At 41.8% G+C, this 22002-nt stretch overlaps 1 protein-coding gene across 1 annotated transcript in view; it reads right to left on the reverse strand.

The window, feature by feature from the left end:
- zbbx (zinc finger, B-box domain containing) overlaps nucleotides 1-22002 on the reverse strand; it is a 38665-nt gene that overhangs the window by 1418 nt on the left and 15245 nt on the right. The window contains exons 6-8 of the mRNA XM_073850029.1: nucleotides 17424-17519; nucleotides 9677-9864; nucleotides 7442-7602 (exon numbers count right to left, since the gene is read on the reverse strand). Coding sequence (XP_073706130.1) covers nucleotides 7442-7602; nucleotides 9677-9864; nucleotides 17424-17519 — 445 coding nt within the window. The remainder of the gene's footprint in view (nucleotides 1-7441; nucleotides 7603-9676; nucleotides 9865-17423; nucleotides 17520-22002) is intronic.

Raw genomic sequence — 22002 nt, forward strand, 5'->3', positions numbered from 1 at the left:
TTAAATTTACCCTGATCTCCAAAATTTTTCAAAAGTTTTCACCCCCTGGCTGCATCGGTTCCCCTTCAGTCGAATCACTTCGACGTTACATGGGAATTCGCTTAGAATCCAATCATCTCTGAGCCTTATACAAAAGGCCAATGAAAATTGGCGAGTGGCATTTGCATGACGCGCCACGCCCCGTACATACGGGTATAAATAGCGACGTCATGCGCCAGTCAGACAGCTTCTTCGCTTCAGATCCGTCTGAATGATTGAGCCTGCTGTTCTCTCTGCTGAAGAGTTTTTCATCTTCAAGAGTTCTTCCAGAGTTCCTGCTCTCTCTTCTGGCGTTCTGCAACAATCTAAAAGAGCTTACCGTTGCAATCGTCAGCGATCTCCCGCGGGCTGCCGTTTTCACGGCCATTACAGCCGCACTGCATTCCAGCGAGAAAGTCCCGTTGAGTGCACAGCCGCCCCGCGGCTTTTTCCCTGGGCAGACCGGGAGCTAAAAGAGCAATTTCTCACGGCTGTTAAGACGTTCTTTTCAGAATGGTTTTTCGGCCGTGTGCTTCAGGATGCGGTAGTTTCCTCCCTCCTGCGGACGGACATGATCACTGCCTCACGTGTTTGGGGAAAGAGCACGCTGAGGCAGCGTTCATGGATGGTGAATGCATTCATTGCGAATGCATGACCATGAGCACGCTGAAGTCCCGCCGCTCGTTCGCGAGGCGGCTCCCCCCGTCTTCCTCTCGCGGTCCGTCGTTAAGCCGTCAATGCTTTTCGGCCACCGCGGCGAGACGCGGGGGGGACTTAACTGTCACCGTGCAGAACGCACCGCCGGCCCAGAAAGCCCTGCGGTCTTCTGTCACACAGCGTGGTCCCGTCGAGTTCCCGGAGCAGTACGCTTCCCCGCCCAGCGGGCTGAGCGTCTCCTTCGGTGCTCCTGCGGAGGATGAGATGTCGACCGCAGCATCAGAGGGAGAGTCGGTCGGCGAGGCGGACGCTTCGGCGGCGCGGCCCCCTCCAGAGGTGGCCGCTCCGTCTGAGGTGGACGTCGAGCTATCGACTATGCTCCTCCGGGCCGCCAGGGGGATCGGTTTGGAGGTGCCCCAGGCGCCCCCGGCCGATCCTTCTAGGCTGGATGATTGGTTCCTGGGGAGGGCCCCCGCGGCTCCACCTCGCCCCCCCTCGGTCCCATTCTTCCCGGAGGTGCACGAGGAGCTGACGAGATCCTGGCGGGCCCCCTTCTCATCACGGCCCCGCCCCAGCTCCTCTCCCCTCACCACCCTCGATGGCGGGGCGGCCAGGGGGTATGCGGCGATTCCCCGGGTCGAGCGCGCTGTGGCGGTGCACTTGTGCCCACGCGGCGCTGCCACCTGGAGGGATCGTCCGCATCTCCCGTCCAGGGCGTGCGAGCGCTCGTCCGCCCTTGCGGGCCGCGTTTACCACGCCGCTGGACAGGCCGCCACCGCCCTGCATGCTATGGCGATCCTCCAAGTGTATCAGGCCCAGGCCCTGAAACAGCTGCACGAGGGTGGTCCCGACCAGGGGGTTATGGAAGAACTCCGCGCCGCCACCGACTTCGCCCTACGGGCGACGAAGGTCACGGCGCGTTCCCTTGGTCAGGTGATGTCCACAGCCGTGGTCCAGGAGCGACACCTATGGCTCACTCTGGCCCAGATGGCAGACTTCGATAAGGCTCGCTTTCTTGACGCTCCCATCTCCCAGAGTGGCCTATTCGGCGACACTGTCGAGGACTTTGCCCAGCAGTTCTCGGCAGTCCAGAAGCAGAGGGAGGCCATTCAACACATCTTGCCCCGCCGCGAGTCTAAACCCATCCCGCCGCCGGTGGCTCAGCCTCCCCCCGCCCGTCGCCGAGGGCGCCCCCCCGCGGCCCCCACCAAACCTGCTCCGTCGCCTGCTGAACCCAAGAAGGAGACGGCCCGACGTCGAGCCGGCCGCGGGGGCGCGGCGCCACCCGCCTCTCAGGGACCTGCAAAGAACACCCGCAAAAGAGCCGCGAAACGTCCCTGACGCGGGCAACCCGGAGGTGGAGAAGTTTGTTCTTCAGGGGACGAGAACATCTACGTCCCCGCTCCCGCTGGAGGGCCGGGGGTTGTTGTGCACTTTAACGCTGCCGCCGGCCCACGGGTCGGCGGTACCCACAACTTCAATAAAGGAGCAATTTCCTTCACCTCCGGGGCCTCGGCCCCGTGTTCCCGTTCCGGGCGGCACCAGGATGCCCTCTCGGAGCCGGACTCGGAGCTGTCTTTCGCCAGCGCGGGAACCTGGGAAGAAGGTAGGCCCTGCTCAGAGCAGCTTGTCTCCCCTTCCTGTTCCCCCCCTAGGCTGCCCCACCACGGTCACGTCGGTCAACGTTCCCTTGACACCCCTGTCGAGGCGCTTGGGGGCCTGGCTTCAGCTCCCCAGCCCCTCGCGGTGGTTGATACGGACGGTACGTCTCGGCTATGCGATTCAGTTCGCCAAAGCTCCGCCCAGGTACAGAGGTGTCCTTCACACTCGTGTCCACTCAGACACCCACGCCGCTGTCCTGCGTGCAGAGGTCGCAGTCCTACTGGCGAAGGATGCGATCGAGCTTGTCCCTCCAGCCGAGATGAGGTCAGGGTTTTACAGTCCCTACTTCATCGTGCCCAAAAAGAGTGGTGGGTTAAGACCCATCCTGGATCTCAGAGTCCTGAATCGGTCCCTTCTCAGGCTGCCGTTCAAGATGCTCACGACGAAGCGCATGCTCACATGCATTCGTCCCCAGGATTGGTTTGCAGCCATCGACCTGAAGGACGCGTACTTCCATGTCTCGATTCTTCCTCGCCACAGGCCCTTTCTTCGGTTTGCGTTCGAGGGTCGAGCATACCAGTACAAAGTTCTCCCATTCGGCCTGTCCCTCTCTCCTCGCGTTTTCACCAAGGTTGCGGAAGCGGCCCTGGCCCCTCTTTGGCTGTCAGGTTTCCGCATCCTCAACTATCTCGACGACTGGCTTTTGATAGCCCACTCTCGAGAGGTGCTATGCGACCAGAGGGACCTGGTGCTTCAGCACCTCAGCCGCCTGGGCCTTCAGGTCAACCGAGAAAAGAGCAAACTCTCCCCAGTGCAGAGGATCTCTTTTCTCGGTGTGGAGCTGGACTCGGTCTCCATGACAGCCCGTCTCACCAACGAGCGCGCTCAGTCGGTGCTGAGATGTCTAGATTTATTCAGGCACAAGACAGCGGTTCCTCTAAAAACTTTTCAGAGGCTCCTGGGGCATATGGCAGCTGCGGCCGCGGTAACGCCGCTGGGCTTGCTTCATATGAGACCGCTTCAGCACTGGCTACACGACCGAGTCCCGAGACGGGCATGGCACCGTGGCACACTCCGGATTGGCGTTTCCCCGCAGTGTCGCCGCCTATTCAGCCCGTGGTCAGACCCTGCCTTTCTCCAGGCCGGAGTACCCCTGGGGCAGGTGTCCAGGCACATCGTGGTTTACACGGATGCCTCCACCACGGGTTGGGGTGCTGTGTGCAACGGGCAAGCAGCTTCGGGCTCCTGGACAGGACCTCGACTGCAGTGGCACATCAATTGCCTCGAGTTGCTGGCTGTGCTTCTGGCCCTTCGTCGCTTCCGACCGACGTTGCGTCAGAAGCACGTACTTGTGCGTACCGACAGCACTGCGACTGTGGCTTATATCAACCGCCAGGGCGGCCTCCGCTCTCGTCGCATGTCACAACTCGCCCGCCGTCTGCTCCTCTGGAGTCAAACGTGGCTGAAATCGCTACGTGCCATTCACATTCCGGGGGAACTCAACCGTGCAGCCGATCAGCTCTCACGGCAGTCCACCCTCCCTGGAGAATGGCGACTCCACCCCGAGACAGTCCAGCTGATTTGGAGGCATTTCGGGGAGGCCCAGATAGATCTGTTTGCCTCCCCCGAATCCTCCCACTGCCAGCAGTTCTTCTCCCTCAACGAGGTATCCCTCGGCAGGGACGCTCTGGCCCACAGCTGGCCTCCGGGGCCCAAGTACGCCTTTCCCCCAGTGAGCCTCCTTGCACAGACCCTGTGCAAGATCAGGGAGGACGAGGAGCAGGTTCTCCTGGTCGCCCCATACTGGCCTGCCAGGACCTGGTTCCCAGAACTCAATTCCCTCGCGGCAGCCCCTCCCTGGAAAATCCCCTTGAGGAAGGACCTTCTTTCTCAGGGGATGGGCACTATCTGGCACCCACGTCCCGATCTATGGAACTTGCACGTCTGGCTCCTGGACGGGACGCTTCAGACCTCGCCGGCCTTCCACAGGCCGTGGTAGAAACCATCACTCAGTCCCGAGCCCCCTCTACAAGGCAGGTGTACGCACTGAGGTGGGGTCTATTCATCGACTGGTGTTCCTCACGAGAACAGGACCCACAGAGATGCACGATTGCAGTAGTGCTTTCCTTCCTGCAAGAGAAGTTGGAGCGCAGGCTGTCCCCTTCGACTCTCAAAGTGTATGTTGCCGCTATTGCCGCACATCACGATGCAGTGGATGGATCATCCCTAGGGAAGCACCCTCTGGTCGTGAGATTCCTCAGAGGCGCTAGGAGGATCAATCCTCCCAGACCGCGCCTCGTACCCTCTTGGGACCTCTCCGTCGCCCTCCAGGGCCTGCGGGGACCTCCCTTCGAGCCCCTCGCCTCAGTTGAGCTTAAGTTTCTGTCATTGAAGACAGCGCTCCTGACTGCGTTGGCCTCCATCAAGAGGGTGGGGGATCTGCAAGCTTTCTCTGTCGACGAAGCGTGCCTGGAGTTCGGGCCCGGCGATTCTCACGTCATCCTGAGACCCCGGCCCGGCTATGTGCCCAAGGTTCCCACCACGCCTTTCCGCGATCAGGTGGTGAACCTGCAAGCTCTGCCCTTGGAGGAGGCAGACCCAGCTATAGCATCGTTGTGTCCAGTCCGTGCTCTGCGCACTTACGTAGACCGCACTCGGCACTTCAGACGCTCTGAGCAGCTCTTTGTCTGCTTCGGAGGTCAGCAGAAAGGGAATGCTGTCTCCAAACAGAGGTTGGCGCATTGGGTGGTAGAAGCCATCTCCCTGTCTTACTTATATCAGGGAGAGCCTTGCCCTTAGGCTTGCATGCCCACTCCACACGGAGTGTTGCATCTTCCTACGCGTTGGCACATGGCGCCTCATTAGCGGACATCTGCAGAGCTGCCGGCTGGGCGACACCTAATACCTTTGCCAGGTTTTACAACCTTCGCTTAGAAGCTGTCTCTTCCCGAGTTCTGACAGGTGACCGGGAGGACGGCTAGTGTCGGCTTGCTGCGCCATTCCCACGTGGATCCGTGCGCTATCTCCCAGTTGTTCCCTCCGGCGAACCTGGGTCCTCCATGCCCCTCAGTCCGGTCTAGACGCGGAGTAGTTCTTGACTGTGCTCCTGCCGGGTCTCCTTCGCCCCGCAGGTTGTGGCTATTTTTCTCTATATTTTTCCAGGGGTCAACCAGAAGGCCTCTGTTTCCCTCGTATATCCCTAACCCCCTTATGGATATATTGAATTTCTTATTTTCACATGGACAGAATTCATGTCTCCGCCCCCCCAACCCTGCTTCAGTTTCTGGCATCCCTGGGGACCCCCCTTCTCGGGCCCCAGGGCGTTGGGAAGGTTACGTTAACGTCCGCCTGTTGACACGTCCGCCTGCCGGCACGTGGTCGTTGCGTAACGCGGCACAGGGACGTGGCTTGTTCCATAGGGTCAGTTCCCATGTAACGTCGAAGTGATTCGACTGAAGGGGAACGTCTAGGTTACGTAGGTAACCCTCGTTCCCTGAAGGAGGGAACGGAGACGTTACATCCCCTGCCACGTCCCTGTCGTCGCGCTGACGCCGGCTCAATCCGGCTCCTCAGCGAAGAACCTGTCTGACTGGCGCATGACGTCGCTATTTATACCCGTATGTACGGGGCGTGGCGCGTCATGCAAATGCCACTCGCCAATTTTCATTGGCCTTTTGTATAAGGCTCAGAGATGATTGGATTCTAAGCGAATTCCCATGTAACGTCTCCGTTCCCTCCTTCAGGGAACGAGGGTTACCTACGTAACCTAGACGTTTTCCTTCTGAAGCATCAAGTGACCATTTGAACCCACTATAATAGTATAATAGTCCCTCAGTTGTCCTCATTGTGAAAAGATGGATCTCAAAATCATACAGTCATTGCTGGAAAGAGTTCAAATACACAAAAATGCTGAAAAACCAAAGAATTTGTGGGACCTGAAGGATTTTTCTGAAGAACAGCTGTTCAGGACAAACAAGAAACTCATGAACAACTATCACTAAACAAAAATCACAGCTGTGGATCATTCAGGTAACAGTTTTTTTTTTTTTTTTTTTAACAAATAAATACAATTTTACATAGACAGCTCTTGCTTAAATGCATTCAGAAATATTTTTATAAGTAATTTTTCCATAAAAAAAACTGGGGTGGGGAATAAAGAATGATTAAATAAATAAATAATCAAGCTGTCTACACTAAATCTGAGATGTGCGTCATGATGCATACAAAATAAATTGCTCCTATTGACATGCTGCAGAGACACTCAAGTCACTTCATCCCCTGTCCGTATGAAATAAAATGAATTTGATTACAAATATCATGATTGCTACGAACTTGATTAATTCTGACCGTTACATCAAAACCAGCGCATGACGTTTCTTGTCTCTGGTTTACTAATTTAAATGCCAATTCACTTCTGATCATAAGTGTATGCATTTGTAGCAATACTATATAAAAAGAAAAGTAGGATATTAGGTTGCTCACCCATTTTACCTTTTATAAAGACTGTCTATTCTAAGAGCTTTACTTTTTTGCCACTAATTAACTGCGAGATTAACATGATGAGGTTGTGACATTCATCACAGCATAAAAGTACACCAAATTATATACTATTTCTAAACAATGGTAGGTTAAGGATTAACAGTATGCATCGGCTAGTATTTGATTTCCAACAGAGTACAGTGATTCTCTTAAAGGAGATCCTGAAGTCAAGTGCATGGAAACTTCACGTCTGCTCTCATTTAGCAAACAAATATCCCGCTGTTCTTGACTAATATCCCTAACAGATTGAATTTCTTGTGACCTGGCATCATCATTCAAGTTTCCAAGAACGGTTTCTCAAACTCATTGAGTCATATGTTGTCAAATCACGGAGGCATTTCTGCAAACCGTACGCGCCGACGTCAATGAGCACGTTTGTCATGCATATATGTAGTTACCTGGCAACCAATCAGCGGCCCTGTCACACTCGCGGCATGCTTTATTTCCGTCAATGCCACACATGAGTGTGCTTTATGAGAGACTGTTTGTGTGTGTTCTGACAGCCTGCCAGAGAATATACGTGGCAGCTCACACGAACCTGACAGCATGTCACTTTATTAGCGCGGTTTGACTGTAGCACATCCACACACACACAAACACTCAGATGCCTATGTGTGTGTGTTACCTGGTCTCTGTCCTCTCTCTCTCCACTCTTTCAGAGCCTCCTGGAAGGACCTGGCTGACTCCTCTTCATCAAAGCCTCCTCTCAGCAGAGAGCTGTCCTCTTCCTCACCAGCCTCCTCATCCTCCACGTCAACACCGTCATTCACGAACAACACCTGAGGCGAGACATAGAGAACACAATGAGAGTGACAGAGAGAGTGAGAGAAGGAGAGGAAATTAAATGGAGCACATGGCCAAGTTTCCACACCGTACAAAACAGTTGAGAGCAGCTTCGTGTTCAAATGTCGACTGACTTCCTGCCAACAAGAACTTACAAATAAAACTGAATCTGTCCAGAAATAGTATGAGAAAGAGACGGGCCACTAGTTGGGAGATATCAATCAGCGATACAGCTGGATGTAAATGTTTATTTATGAGGTGACAGATGTGTGCAATAAAACTACATTTCCCATCATTCTCCGTGGAAGTACAAGAATGATAAAATACATTAATAAAACATCAACCAGACACCTTGCACATTCTTTGGTTTTTATTTTGTTCAAGGCATTTAAAAGTTTGAATAAGGATAAAAGTTGGTAAGGTTTTTATTCACTGTTATTCATCAGGGACGCATTAAATTGATCAAAAGTGGCAGCAAGTATATTTATAATGTTGCAAAAATCTATATAAAAAATGCTGTTCTTTTGAAAAATCCTGACAAGGATTCCTCACAAGAGAAAATAATAGCTGAATATATAAAAATGACCCAGTTCAAAAGTGATTTATAATACTGTGTTGTTACCTAATTGATCCACAGCTGTGTTTTTTGTTTAGTGATAGTTGTTCATGAGTCCCTTGTTTGTCCTGAACAGTTATACTGCCCGCTGTTCCTTAGAAAAATCGGTCACACTTTATATTAGGTGGCCTTACCTACTATGTACTTACATCATAAAATAAGTACAATGTACTTATTGTGGTCATATGGTATTGCAAAACACTTTTGCTTCTATTAAGGTGGGATACGGGTAAGGTTAAGGACAGGTTTGGTGGTATGGGTAGGTTTAAGGTGTAAGGGATGGGTCAACAGTGTAACTATAAATGTAATTACAGAAATTAATTACATATGCAATTACATATAGGTATTTTTTTAAATTTAAGTGCAATGTAAAAACATGTACGTACACAATAAGTGCATTGTACCAAATTATTAATTTATATATAAGTACATAGTAGTTAAGGTCACCTAATGTAAAGTGGGACCGAAACAATGACTGTATGATTTTGAGATCCATTTTTTTCACACTGAGGACAACTGAGGGACTCATATGCAACTATTACAGAAGGTTCAAATGCTCACTGATGCTTCAAAAGGAAACACGGTTCATTTCGGGGGGTGAAAACTTTTTGAATTTGAATATCAGAGTAGATTTAACTTATTTTGTCTTCTTGAAAACATGTAAGTATCTTCTGTAGCTTCTGAAGGGCAGTACTAAATGAAAAAAACATGATATTTAGGCAAAATAAGAAAAATGTACACATCTTCATTCTGTTCAAAAGTTTTCACCCCTAGCTCCTACTGCATAGTTTTTCATTCTGAAGCATCAGTGAGCATATGAACCTTCTGTAATAATTGCATATGAGTCCCTCAGTTGTCCTCGGTATGAAAAAGATGGATCTCAAAATCATACAGTCATTGTTGGCAAGGGTTCAAATACACAAAAATGCGGAAAGCTAAAGAATTTGTGGGACCTGAAAATTTTTTTCTGAAGAACAGCGGGCAGTTGAACTGTTCAGGACAAACAAGGGACTCATGAACAACTATCACTAAACAAAAAAAACAGCTGTGGATCATTCAGGTAACAACACAGTATTAAGAATCAAACGTATGTAAACTCTTGAACAGGGTCATTTTTTTAAATTCAACTATTACTTTTTCTTGTGGACTATATGTAAACGTCTTTTATGTGAAATATCTTATTCAGGTCAGTACTAAATAAAAAAAATAGCATGCATTTTGTATGATCCCTCTTATTTTGGTCAAATAATTAACATTTTGAAGATTCTCCAAGGTGTATGTAAACTTTTCACCTTTAAAACACATGACAAACAACCAATTTCAGATGCAAAAATGAATCTGCAAATATTATAATACATAATATTATACAATCTTCTAACCAGATTTGACCTAAAGAACTGAAATGGATAATTCCATCAATAAGGACTTTGATGTACCACCCAAAACAATCAGTGGCTCACCTGTGTGTGTTGTATTTGGTTATCAGACATAGGCTGAAGGCTCCCAGGAGCTGATCCTTTCTCTGTGGCTTTACTTTCATCAGCGGATTTGTGGGATGCACCTTGTGCATGTTGACTCTCCTCACAGCTTACCTGCTGCTGGAGGCGGCCCAACACATCCCGAGTGCTGACAGGGGTCTGGAGCTCTGCCTAGAGGAAGAACCGTAGATTTCAATCAGACCTTTAATTCAAAGTGCACAAATGCATCCTGTTAATGATTCGGCTAATGTATTGATGCAACCGAATGAATGCACACTCTCTATAGGTATAGCATTCATCCAAATCATTAAATGGATGTCCTGTTCAAAACAAGCTTTATGGACAGCATCTGGTACGCTGTCGGTTCCAATGAAATCATTCGTAGAAACAAAAAGCAATCGTATAAACGGTAATGCAGTGACAATGGAAGAATACGGGGCAGCAGGGTTAAAGCTAGGGATGTAATGATATGATCAATATTGTGATATCGCGAAAGCAAAACATTCTCTATATTATCGTGATCACATGACGATATGAAACGATAGGTCTTCTGGGCAAAAAGTGTAGTTTTAAAAATACATTTAAACTTCATATTCTAACATAAAAAGTCTTTAAAGTTGTGTTTTGGGCCATTATGCTGACACAGTATCTGTCAAACAAATTAAAACCGAAAGCACACAATGGCTTAATCCCTTCATCAAATCTGTTTTCGCTGCACGTTTCAAAGGGTTAAGGGAATCAGCTTGTGATCCGGTGTTTTCCGCACCTCAGAACGGCTCCGTTCACAATGAATGAGTTTACTGCTTTCATTTATTGCATGTGCTGTGAGTTTACTGTGCGTTTAGGAATGCAACGGCCACAGTTATGCTTTATTTTTATTACAGCATTTCACTAGATTTGTAGTGAGATGCGTTTTTTTTGTAAGCCTGTTTTTACTAAAGCTGGAATTTTCCTTCAAAATAAAAGCTCTACTGATGTTTCCATCAAATTAAAAAAATAAATAAATAAATAAATAAAAGACTGAGACAGTATATCACAACTAAAAAGAGGGTTAAGTCGCCTTTCAAGTTCAGGTACAAGGCAATTCACAGATTTTTTTCTGACTTAACTTTTCTTAGTTAAGAACATGGGTTGGAGCTCTTATTTTGAACTCTCAAAGTGCATTAGATAGAAGAATTTAACTATAAAATGTACAAAATGCTTCAAATGTCTTCTAATTCTTCATTTGTCTTTATTATTTTAAAATATCGCAATAAATATTGTATCGACGACTTCATGTTGCGATATTAGCTTATTGTGAGATTTTGATATTGTTACATCCCTAGTTGGCTCATTTTAATTTAGTTTAACATGATATACTAAAACAACTGAAATATATATAAAAAATATACAGACATATTTAAAAAATAATAAAAATGACGAAAACACAACAAAATGACAAACTAAACTAACTAAACATTAAATTAATACTGTGGGGCAGGACATTGTACATACTGTACACTGGAAAAATTTGGGGTGGGAACTATTTTTACTCAGAAATTGCTAACAATTTCAGAAACAATTGCAAAGACACATTGAATAAAATATGGAATTTCGAAGTAGAAAAACAGAAATACTATTTTCTTGTATAACACTTAATATTTGTTAAGGCTGCATCTCTTTTACTTGATCTCAGTGCGATTACAAAACTATATGGGTATTCAACGGCAGGCTTTAACATGGTTTTTAGATCCTACCTGTCCGAAGGTTATTACTTTTATTTAAATGGAGAATCATCTCAATTAACACGAATAAAGTATGAAGTGCCACAAGGATCTGTCTTAGGCCCTATGCTATTTTCAATAAACATGTTGCCTTTTTGTAATATTATTAGAAAATATAGGATTAGTTTGTATCATGAAAATATACAAACATGAATTGAATTTAATATTTGTTAAATTTACAACTTAAAAAAAAAATTACAGTGCACTTTTCATTTAGAAAGTATTGACCATGAAATATGTCGTACAACAGGTTGCAAAACCTAAAACTCATTTACATGTAGCTTGGTAGGGTTTCTTTAATTTGATCACATTCGCACCGGGTAATTGCTCTTTTTATTACGGATTACTGCAAACATTATCAAATCTTTCTGTAAAAACTGCAATTGAATAATAGCCATGAAGAAAAGCGTGATTAAATCACATAATTCACCCAATAACCGGCAACCAGACGACTAATTCTTCTTTATGACATTATGTCCTTAAGATAACATTGTTAGTGGCCATTATGGTGGTCAGGGCTGCTGAATAACGCTTTCTCTTACCTCGCCAGATAAGACCTTGACTGTCTTGTGAATACATTTTTATTATGCACTCAAACTACAGTAAACATTAGCAAATGAATTAGTTTATCTCTGCATATCGATTTGCAGACAATAGACAGCAATAGGAAACTATTATGGGAAGAAAAAAGTGTGCACTTTGAAAAACAGAGATAAAAGAGAATGAATCAAAAGCAAATGGGGAAATGCTTCTTTGTCAAAGACAGACGAAGACAAACCAAGATGGCAAAGAACAAACCCGAGGACAAAAATATTAATATTTGTTCCCTTTTCCCCCATGGAGGCAAATTAAACAAGGATTAGGATGCATAAAGCTGCGTCAGAGCCGAATGTAGTTAAATACAATTCGCCGTTTCTTGCCAAGACGGTGCACTCCCTTCAAGCAGAGCGCAAAGTTGTGACTGCTCTCTCTTTCACTCAGTGCACTTTCTTAGGCAGCATTTTAAGACATCATAATTAAGCTCCTAATAAGAAGACTAATCCAAAAACACTTCTAAGACCCCTTGTTTTGGCCACACTGTAAGTCTTAGGTAATTTCAGAATACATTACGATGCATTACGTAAAAAAAAAAATGCAATATGGTAAATGATCTGAGAGAAACTCTCGTTATTAAAAAAAATATATATAATTTTTAATTCTAAATAACTACTTCAGTTTCGATGCTTAGAACACAGATGCTAATGCAGATTAATAAAAATAAAATAAAATATGACAATTTAATTTAAAAAACTCAACCTAGGTTAAAAGACTAATTTCATTAGCAACTAAATGAAATATTAAGTTGAAGTACTAAAATCACTAAAACTATACAAAAAAAAATTAGAAATAAAAATATAAAAAATACAAATATTTAAATATAAAAACCTTTTAAAATAAAAAACATGTAACATTAATAACACAAATTAAAATTAAATAAATAAATGTAAAATAAATAAATAAATAAACTTTTTCATCATTTATTCACCCTCATGCTGTTCCAAACTGTATGGGTTTTTTTTTTCTGTTGAACACAAAAGAACATATTTTGAAAAATGATGGTAACTAAACAGTTGACGGTAACCATTGACTTCCATAGTGGAGAAGAAAAAACTACGGAAGTCAACGGCTACCGTCAACTCTTCGGTTACCAACATTCTTCAAAATATCTTTTGACCAGAAGAAAGAAAGGTTTGGAACAGCTTAAGGGTGAGTAAACAATGACAGAATTCTCATTTTGGGGTAACTGTACCTTTAATAAATATTATAAATAGTACTAAAAATGTGACCCTGGACCACAAAACCAGTCTTAAGTAGCACGGGTATATTTGTAGCGATAGCCAAAAATACATTGTATAGGTCAGAATTATAATTTTTTCTTTTATGCTGAAAATCATTAGGATATTAAGAAAAGATCATGTTCCATGAAAAATATTTTGTAAATTTCCTACCATAAATATATCAAAATGTAATTTTTGATTAGTAATATGCATTGCTAACAACTTCATTTGGATATTTAGATTTTTTTTTGCAGATTCCAGATTTTCAGATTTTTCAAAATCTTAACAAACAATCCATCAATGGAAAGCTTATTTATTCAGAATTGGAATTTATAAGACATTCTCAATGTATGAATCTCAGTTTCTAAAAATCGGCCTCCTTATGACTGGTTTTGTGGTCTAGGGTCACAAATAACATTAATATAGACAGCAGAAAGGAAGCTCACTAGGTTTATGAACAGAGACTATGGGTTGTTCTGTTTCTTCTCCATCTGGACTGGTTTGCTTATGTTTGTGTAACCTCTAGTATACAGCAGTGTCTGGCAGAAAGCTGTTTGGTGGTGCACATGTGCTGCCTAATGCTGCATGATGGGATGTAAACATGAGGACAGATGTGAAGGGCTCATGTGGGTCGCTCAAGGTCATCTTCTCCCAGGAAGAGCCGATGTCCACACGCTGCCAGCATACCTGTAGTATGCAATAATTGGGGCACCTCAAATGCTACGATCAACACTGACACACACATGATGATCCCTAAACATATTTGTATGCCTGTGTGGAGTGCTTTTGGTCTGGGGGTCATGGTGAAGTATGCTCCCTGTATGCCCTAGGGTCAGTGCTTAGCTTGCGATGGAGACTATAATGAGCTGATTTCTGCCAGTTGACTCAACACAGTCTGAATGACCTGGAGGGTCAAGTTAAAATGTGGCTTAAATGATTAAAAATGGATCTTACTATATAAATGTGCTCAGCTAAATATCAGAAACCAACTGCAGTTGAGTTGGTAATCAGTGTTTCTGGAAGTGTTTTTCTTTTGCTCACCAAGGCTGCGTTTATTTGATCAGAAAATACAGTAAAATCAGGAATATTGTGAGATTACATTAGAATTCAAAATAACTACTTTCTGTTGTGATATATTTTAAAATGTAATTTATTTCTGTGATGCAAAGCTGCATTTTCAGGATCATTACTAGGTAATTTTAACTTTGTGGAAAACACTCAAAAGCAATGGCACATGGAATTGATCAAAAGTAACAGTACAGACATTTATCATGTTGCAATTATACTTTGTTTTTATAACGTTTTGATCAAATAAATGCAGCCTTGATGAGCGTAAGAGAGTTCAAAAACACACACCAAAAAACTTTTGACCGGTACTGTTTATGCTTTTCTTTTCTTGGAAGAAATGTACTAATTATTCTTGTACATAGTTAGGTACACAGACAGTAGAGTAATTAGTATCAACCTTCATTTCGTTACCAATTAAGTCACTGTAGTTCAGAGTGATACTATAATAGTAAAATCACATAGAGCTAAAAGGTAATTTAATGAGCACAGTTATTTTTTACATACACAGTTAATTTAATGGGAACAAAGAGAAATGAAGAAAACAGAAAAATGTTATGCTGCTTATTTGTAGTATTGGCTAAAGCAAACATGTATTACTCATATTGTAATTCCCATTTAAGAAGTAGTAACCCATCCTGAACATGAATGAAACCTCAAAATCATGTGGAGAGGAGTGCAGGTATGTTTCTAAGTGGTTAGACTTAAAGTTTTCACTTTGCAGGGAATAAAAATATATATTTTGTATATTACATTGAAGGAAGGACTAAGACCAGAATATCACAGACTTGAAGGTTGATTTTTTTCACTTAGGCTAGAAAGCAGCAACTACAATTAACTACACTTAACTAACATCCTTAGTCAACCAACTTAGCAAAATATCCTTGGTCAACCAGCTTAAAATTCACACTATCCATCTATCCATTCTCTAAACCGCTTATCCTCTGTAGTATTGCAGGCAAATTCACACTGCTGTGTTTTGAATTTGAATTTGGGAATTTTAAATTGGAATTTGAATTTTGGAAATTGAATTTTGGAATTTGAATTTTGGAATTTGAATTTGAACTGGAATTTGATAAGAATTTAAATTGGAATTTTAATTTTGAATTTAAATTGGAATTTTAAATTGGAAGCTGAATTTTGGAATTTGATGACAAGAATTTGAATTTGAATTTGATGACAGGAATTTTAATTTTGAAAATTCGAATTTTGAATTTTCGAATTGAAATTTAGAATTTTCAAATTGAAATTTTGAATTCTGGAATTCAAATTTTGAATCTGAATTCAGAAATTGAATTTTGGCATTTGAATTTCAGAATTTAAATTTGATGACTATTGCTATGTCCAACAAACAATGCCGCTCTTACAATACACATCATGTTCTCGCGCAGTGAAAAATACATTGCAAGTTAATTCTGGTATAAAACAAGGTCTCAGCTTTAAAGTGTTGCAATTTTTTAATAGATTCAAACAATAAATACCATTTTTTATGGCTCTTTAATGTGTTGCGACAGATCACTTTATTGCCTTATTAGATCAATCGATGTGTGAATCATCACTTTTCTTCTTTACTTAAAGCACAAAAAAACATGAATGAATATCAGAACGTATTTTATTTCAACCGCAGAAAGACATCAATACACACAGTTTTTCAAGTTTAAAGTTCACTTCCAGAACAAATAGATAATTTACTCACCACCTTGTCATCCAAGATTCATCCAAGGTTCATGTCTTTCTTTCTTCAGTCGTAAAGAAATTATGTATTTTAAGGAAAACATCAGGATTTCTCTCCATATAGTGGACTTCTATGGTGCCCCCAAGTTTGAACTTCCAAAATGCAGTTAAAATGCAGCTTCAAAGAGCTCTAAATGATCTCAGCCGAGGAAGAAAGGTCTTATATAGTGAAACGATCTGTTATTTTCTTTAAAAAAAATGTACAATTTATATACTTTTAACCTCAAATCTTCATCTTGCCTAGCTCTGCGTGAACTCTGTGTATTCCGGTTCATGCCAGTTAGAGTATGTTGAAAAACTCCCATCTCATTTTCTTCTCTAACTTCTTCTCTAAAATCATCCTACATCGCTGTTTTACCTTTTTCGTAAAGATTGTTTAATCTTCTTCGCATGTTTACTTTGTAAACACTCGGTAAGTACTTCTGCAGCGGTGTAGGACAATTTTGAAGTTAGAGAAGAAAACGAAATGGGAGTTTTTGTGACATACCCTAACTGTCTTGAACTGCAATATACAGAGTTCATGCAGAGCTAGACAAGCTTGTTTTCACTAGAAACCTTCTTCCGTGACTGGGATCATTTAGAGCCCTTTTAGCTGCATTTAAACTGCATTTTGGAAGTTCAAACTCAGGGGCACCATAGAAGTCCACTATATGGAGAGAAATCCTGAAACGTTTTCCTCAAAAAACATAATTTCTTTATGACTGAAGAAAGAAATACATGAACATCTTAAATGACAAGGGGGTGAGTAAATTATCTGTAAATTTTTGTCCTGGAAGTGAACTTCTCCTTTTAAGTCTCCTGATTTGTTTGTTGGACAAAATGGTGGATTCATGTTATGATTGGTCAGAATCAAGCGGTTTGTAAAGAGTCAATTCATGCAGGTCTATGCTGATGAAGAGACTGAAGAAAAACTAAGCTCTGTGCATCTTTTATTAACAGGACTGTAATGGTCCCTACTGAACCCCCTCCTCTGGCACTGATGGTCCGATCCGGTGTGATGACGGATGTATTGACCGTCTGATAAAGGCTTCAATCAAACACCTCACCACGGGGCCGCTCAAGTCTCCAAAACAAACTCCAGCTGACGGGAGCGAGTGTGTGTGTATGAACACACATCAGCTGTGTGTGTTTGTGTGGCTGCTCTCTAACCTGGGAACAGGTGTGTGTAATCAGAGTTGGGTTAGAGTGAGCAGATTGTCCACTAATGGTGACCAGCGTTCTGCGTTTCTGGGAAAACGACATGTAGGAGGAAAACTGAATCTGGAGGTTTGTGCCTGGCACTGCTGCGGGCATGTGTAGGTGTGTGTGTGTTTGTGTGGGACGAACGGAGGTTGTCAGAACACCTCCTCACCTGTACGGGAACCATGCGATGGCGCTTCAGTGCCCCCTTCTGGTGGAATCTGACGAAGCAGCCCACGCAATAATCCTCTCCGCATTCCGCACACATCTGAAACAGATCAAAAACAATTAAATAAACGCAGGATGCGTACAGCAAGGTATACTCAGCCCAAAAACTTTAATATCAGCAATATATATTTAAATATCTTGCACTTTTTGCTCAACACGATACATATTAAGATGGAGAGAAGGGAGTTGCACGTATCTTAAGGGAGCTCATTATTTTGTTACCGATTGTAAATGAGTACGGAGGGCGCGTTTGATGGACAGACGGGTGGAAAGACAGACGGCATAGCGGCACAGGAATTTAAAGGAAGGTCTATCAAACCCGCAGCTCAAGAGCCACTTGTAAATGAATCTAGCCTGCTGTCTTGATTAATTCGGTCTGAACGTCTGCATGTCTTCTCTGTATGATGATGCAGCACTGCAGCTCGAGAGATGCATGATGCTTGGAAGAGTTTGAATTTCTTGGGACAGACTTTGAATATGTTTGGAATAATATTTCTGCAGACTATATATACATTTTTGCACAGTAGGTGTATGTTTGCATTGAATATCCACTTAACCGATGACATTTTCCAAAATGTAAATGCAAAGCACACTGCATGAATTGCTGTGTCCCACAATGCAGCTTGCTCTACTTGACCTTCTTTTAGCAGCATGACAAATGAACCAGAAGCCGTATTTTCAACAAAATTAAACAATAACAATGCAGAATGTTATAATCAGTGTTGTTATTGTTTACTAAAATTTAAATTAAACCTATTAAAATAAAATTCGAAAAAGGACTAAAATAAAATACAGTTAAGGTCAAAAGTTTACATACACCTTGCAGAACCTGCAAAATGTTAATTATTTCACCAAAATGATAGGGATCATAAGAGGGATGAATGTTATTTTTTATTTAGTACTGACCTGAATAAGAAATTTCACATATAGTCCACAAGATAAAATGATATTTGAATTTATAAAAATTACCTGAATTACAGCTGTGTTTTTTGTTTAGTGATAGCTGTTCATGAGTTTCTTGTTTGTCCTGAAGAGTTAAACTGCCCGCTGTTCTTCAGAAAAATCTTTTGAGTCCCACGAATTCTTTGGTTTTTCAGCATTTTTGTTTATTTAAACCCTTTCCAACAATGACTGTATGCTTTTGAGAATCATCTTTTCACTGAGGACAACTGAGGGACTCATATGCAACTATGCAACCTTCTGCAACAGAAGGTTCAAACACTCACTGATGCTTCAAAAAGAAACACAATGCATTAGAAGCCGGGGTGAAAACTTTTGAACAGAATGAAGATGTGAACATTTTTCTTATCAAGTATCATATTTATTTTTTTTCATTTAGTACTGTCCTTCAGAAGCTACAGAAGATACTTACATTTACGTTTCCGTTTCCCAGTAGACAAAATAAGTTAAATTTACCCTGATCTTCACCCTGAAGCATCAGTAAGCGTTTGAACCTTCTGTAAAAGTGGCATATGAGTCCCTCATTGTACTCAGTGTGAAAAGACGGATCTCAAAATCATACAGTCATTGATGGAAAGGGTTCAAATGCACAAAAATGCTGAAAAACCAAAGAATTTGTGGGACCTGAAGGATTTTTCTGAAGAACAGCAGGCAGTTTAACTGTTCAGGACAAACAAGGGACTTATGAACAACTATCACTAAACAAAAAAACAGCTGTGGATCATTCAGGTAACAATGCAGTATTAAGAATCAAGCGTATGTAAGTAAATCAAGCTAGATGTAAACATCTTTTATGTGAAATATCTTATTCAGGTCAGTGCTAAATAAAAAATAACATGCATTTTATATGATCCCTCTTATTTTGGTAAAATAATAATTAACATTTTGCAGATTCTGCAAGGTATATGTAAACTTTTGAGCTCAACTGTATAAATATTAGACATTAAAAAATTACCTTTGCAGTTCTTTGAGTACTAAAATTACTAAAACATAAATACAAAATAAATGAAAGCTAAATAGAACAAAATTATGACAAAATATTAGATGAAAAAATGTAAACTTAAACTTTAATGTTTAGTTTAGTTGAAAATTTGTCTTGAGTTCAAGTACTAAAATGGCTAAAACCTAAATAAAAATCTAGACAAAAAGATTAAAAAAAAGAGCTCATAGAAAATTACTATTAAAATTTAAACGAAAATATAAAAATGAAAGCTCAACCAAAATATTATTTTAATAATATATAAATAATAGGCTAAAATTACACTGACTATAGTCTGAAACTTACAATATTTATGTCAGATAAAGATAAGAAACATAAAGGTAGTATGTTTTCTAAGTTCAGCCATAGTTTTGTACTTTGCAACTTCAGGTCAAGTGACCAGTCACAGTTTTTGTTTTGTTTTACATACCATTTAATCTAAAGTCATTCAAATGTAAGTGTGTACACTTTGCAAGTCCAGATGTTTACTACTTGAAAGCCAAAGTTGTACATCTTCATAGCAGACATTTACAGATAATTTCACAATGTGGAATATACAGTTCTGCTCATGTATGTCTAGTTTCTAGTTTACTTTCAGCTAACTACTGAAAGATATTGGAGATACCAGCCATTTCTGTGTACAATATGCATCTGATTTAAAAGCATGATGTCTGAAAAGTATATTTCCCATGCTATTGAAAAATTAAGTAGGCAGACAGTATCTAGTGTATACTAGGCATTTTGCAGTAAACAGTACAGTACATTGTATTCTGAACAAAACAACAGCTTTCAGCTCAACTTTAGCTCCTGTGGGTTCCTCTAGGGTTGTGTGAGTGAGCACGGAAGAAACCCTTAGGAAGCCTTGGCTCTACACATCCATTAATACATCGAGACAGACACACACACACTCCGAACAATCGCTTTAACACACTTGCTGTCTTTGACAGCCAAATGCCTGTGTGCAAATTCCACAGGTACATTTCACCTCGAGACTGTCTGTCTCAAAGCACTCGAGTCCCCTTCACACACACACACACACACACACACACACACACACACACACACACACACTTGAGCAGTGCATGAAAGTCTCAAATCTCCCAAGGGTGACAGGGTCCCCTTTAATATGGCCACACAAACATGCACACACACAGAGAGAGTGAATAAAGAAAAGGGTAAATACAGTGCTGCTCTGTGAATCTACAGCTGTGCCCATTACCGGCTCCTTTAATGGCCACATAAAAAAGGTCTCATTTCAGCACGACACCGCTGAAATAAATTACAGCGGCGGTATTCTCCCCAAACTGACTACAGAATCTGCACTTCATGTCTTCTTTGCTGTCGGATGAGTAGGAATATATTTGCAGCACTGTATTTAGCAGGAGTTCAATCTACTGCTGCCAAAGGAAAAAGTGGGATCTTACTTTCAAGAGCTGAGGGAGCTCTTTTATTCGAATTGATGGAGGATAACAAACCCTTGTGTCATGCACTTTAGTCTTCAAGAGCCAGACTTTAACAATGGGTATGAAGTCTGGTTCACACTGCAGTTTAGTCTGTTTAATAACCGTGATGGTTTTATCTGAAGTTCATGGTACTACTATAATAGACATGTGGGGGAAAAAATAATAATAGAAGTGGCATGGCATGGTCTTCGTGAAAAGTTGTACACAAAGTATCTGTATGTGCAGAAATGATAATTTCACAGAAAAAAAAAATGGAATATACTGTTTCTCAAGGATGTCTTGTTTACCTGCTACAAAGTGTCTTAAAGAAAACTATTGCATGTTTTTTAAAGTTGAACCACCCTGAACTTTGCAAACTTTTGCAAATACTCTGATTAACTTCCCCAGAAACACTCATACATTTTATTTCGGAAAGCAAGTAATGCTTTTATTCAGCAAGGATGCATAAACTGTTTAAAAGTGTGACCCTGGACCACAAAACATAAGTCACACGGGTATAACTGTAGCAATAGTCCCATACATTGTATGGGTCAAAATGATAGACTTTTCTTTTATGCCAAAAATCATTAGGATATTAAGTAAAGATCATGTTCCATGAAGATATTTTGTAAATTTACTGCAAATATATCAAAACTTATTTTTTTTATTATTAATAAGCATTGCTAAGAACTTCATTTAAACAAATTTGAAGGTAATTTTCTCAAAAAAAATTTATTTATTTTTTTGCACCCTCAGATTCCAGATTTTCAAATAGATGTATCTCGGCCAAATATCGTCGTATCCTAACAAACCATATATCAATAGAAAGCTTATTTATTGAACTTTCAGATGATGCATACATCTCAGTTTTGTAAAATTTAACCTTATGACTGGTTTTGTGGTCCAGGGTCACATATATCAAAACTTATTTTTTTATTATTAATAAGCATTGCTAAGAACTTCATTTAAACAAATTTGAAGGTAATTTTCTCAAAAAAAATGTATTTATTTTTTTGCACCCTCAGATTCCAGATTTTCAAATAGCTGTATTACGGCCATGGTCCTATCCTAACAAACATCAATACATCATACTTTAATTGAAAGCTTATTTATTCAGCTTTCAGATGATGTATAAATCTAAA

This window comes from Garra rufa, chromosome 11, assembly GCF_049309525.1.
Source record: "Garra rufa chromosome 11, GarRuf1.0, whole genome shotgun sequence".
Lineage (NCBI taxonomy): Eukaryota > Metazoa > Chordata > Actinopteri > Cypriniformes > Cyprinidae > Garra > Garra rufa.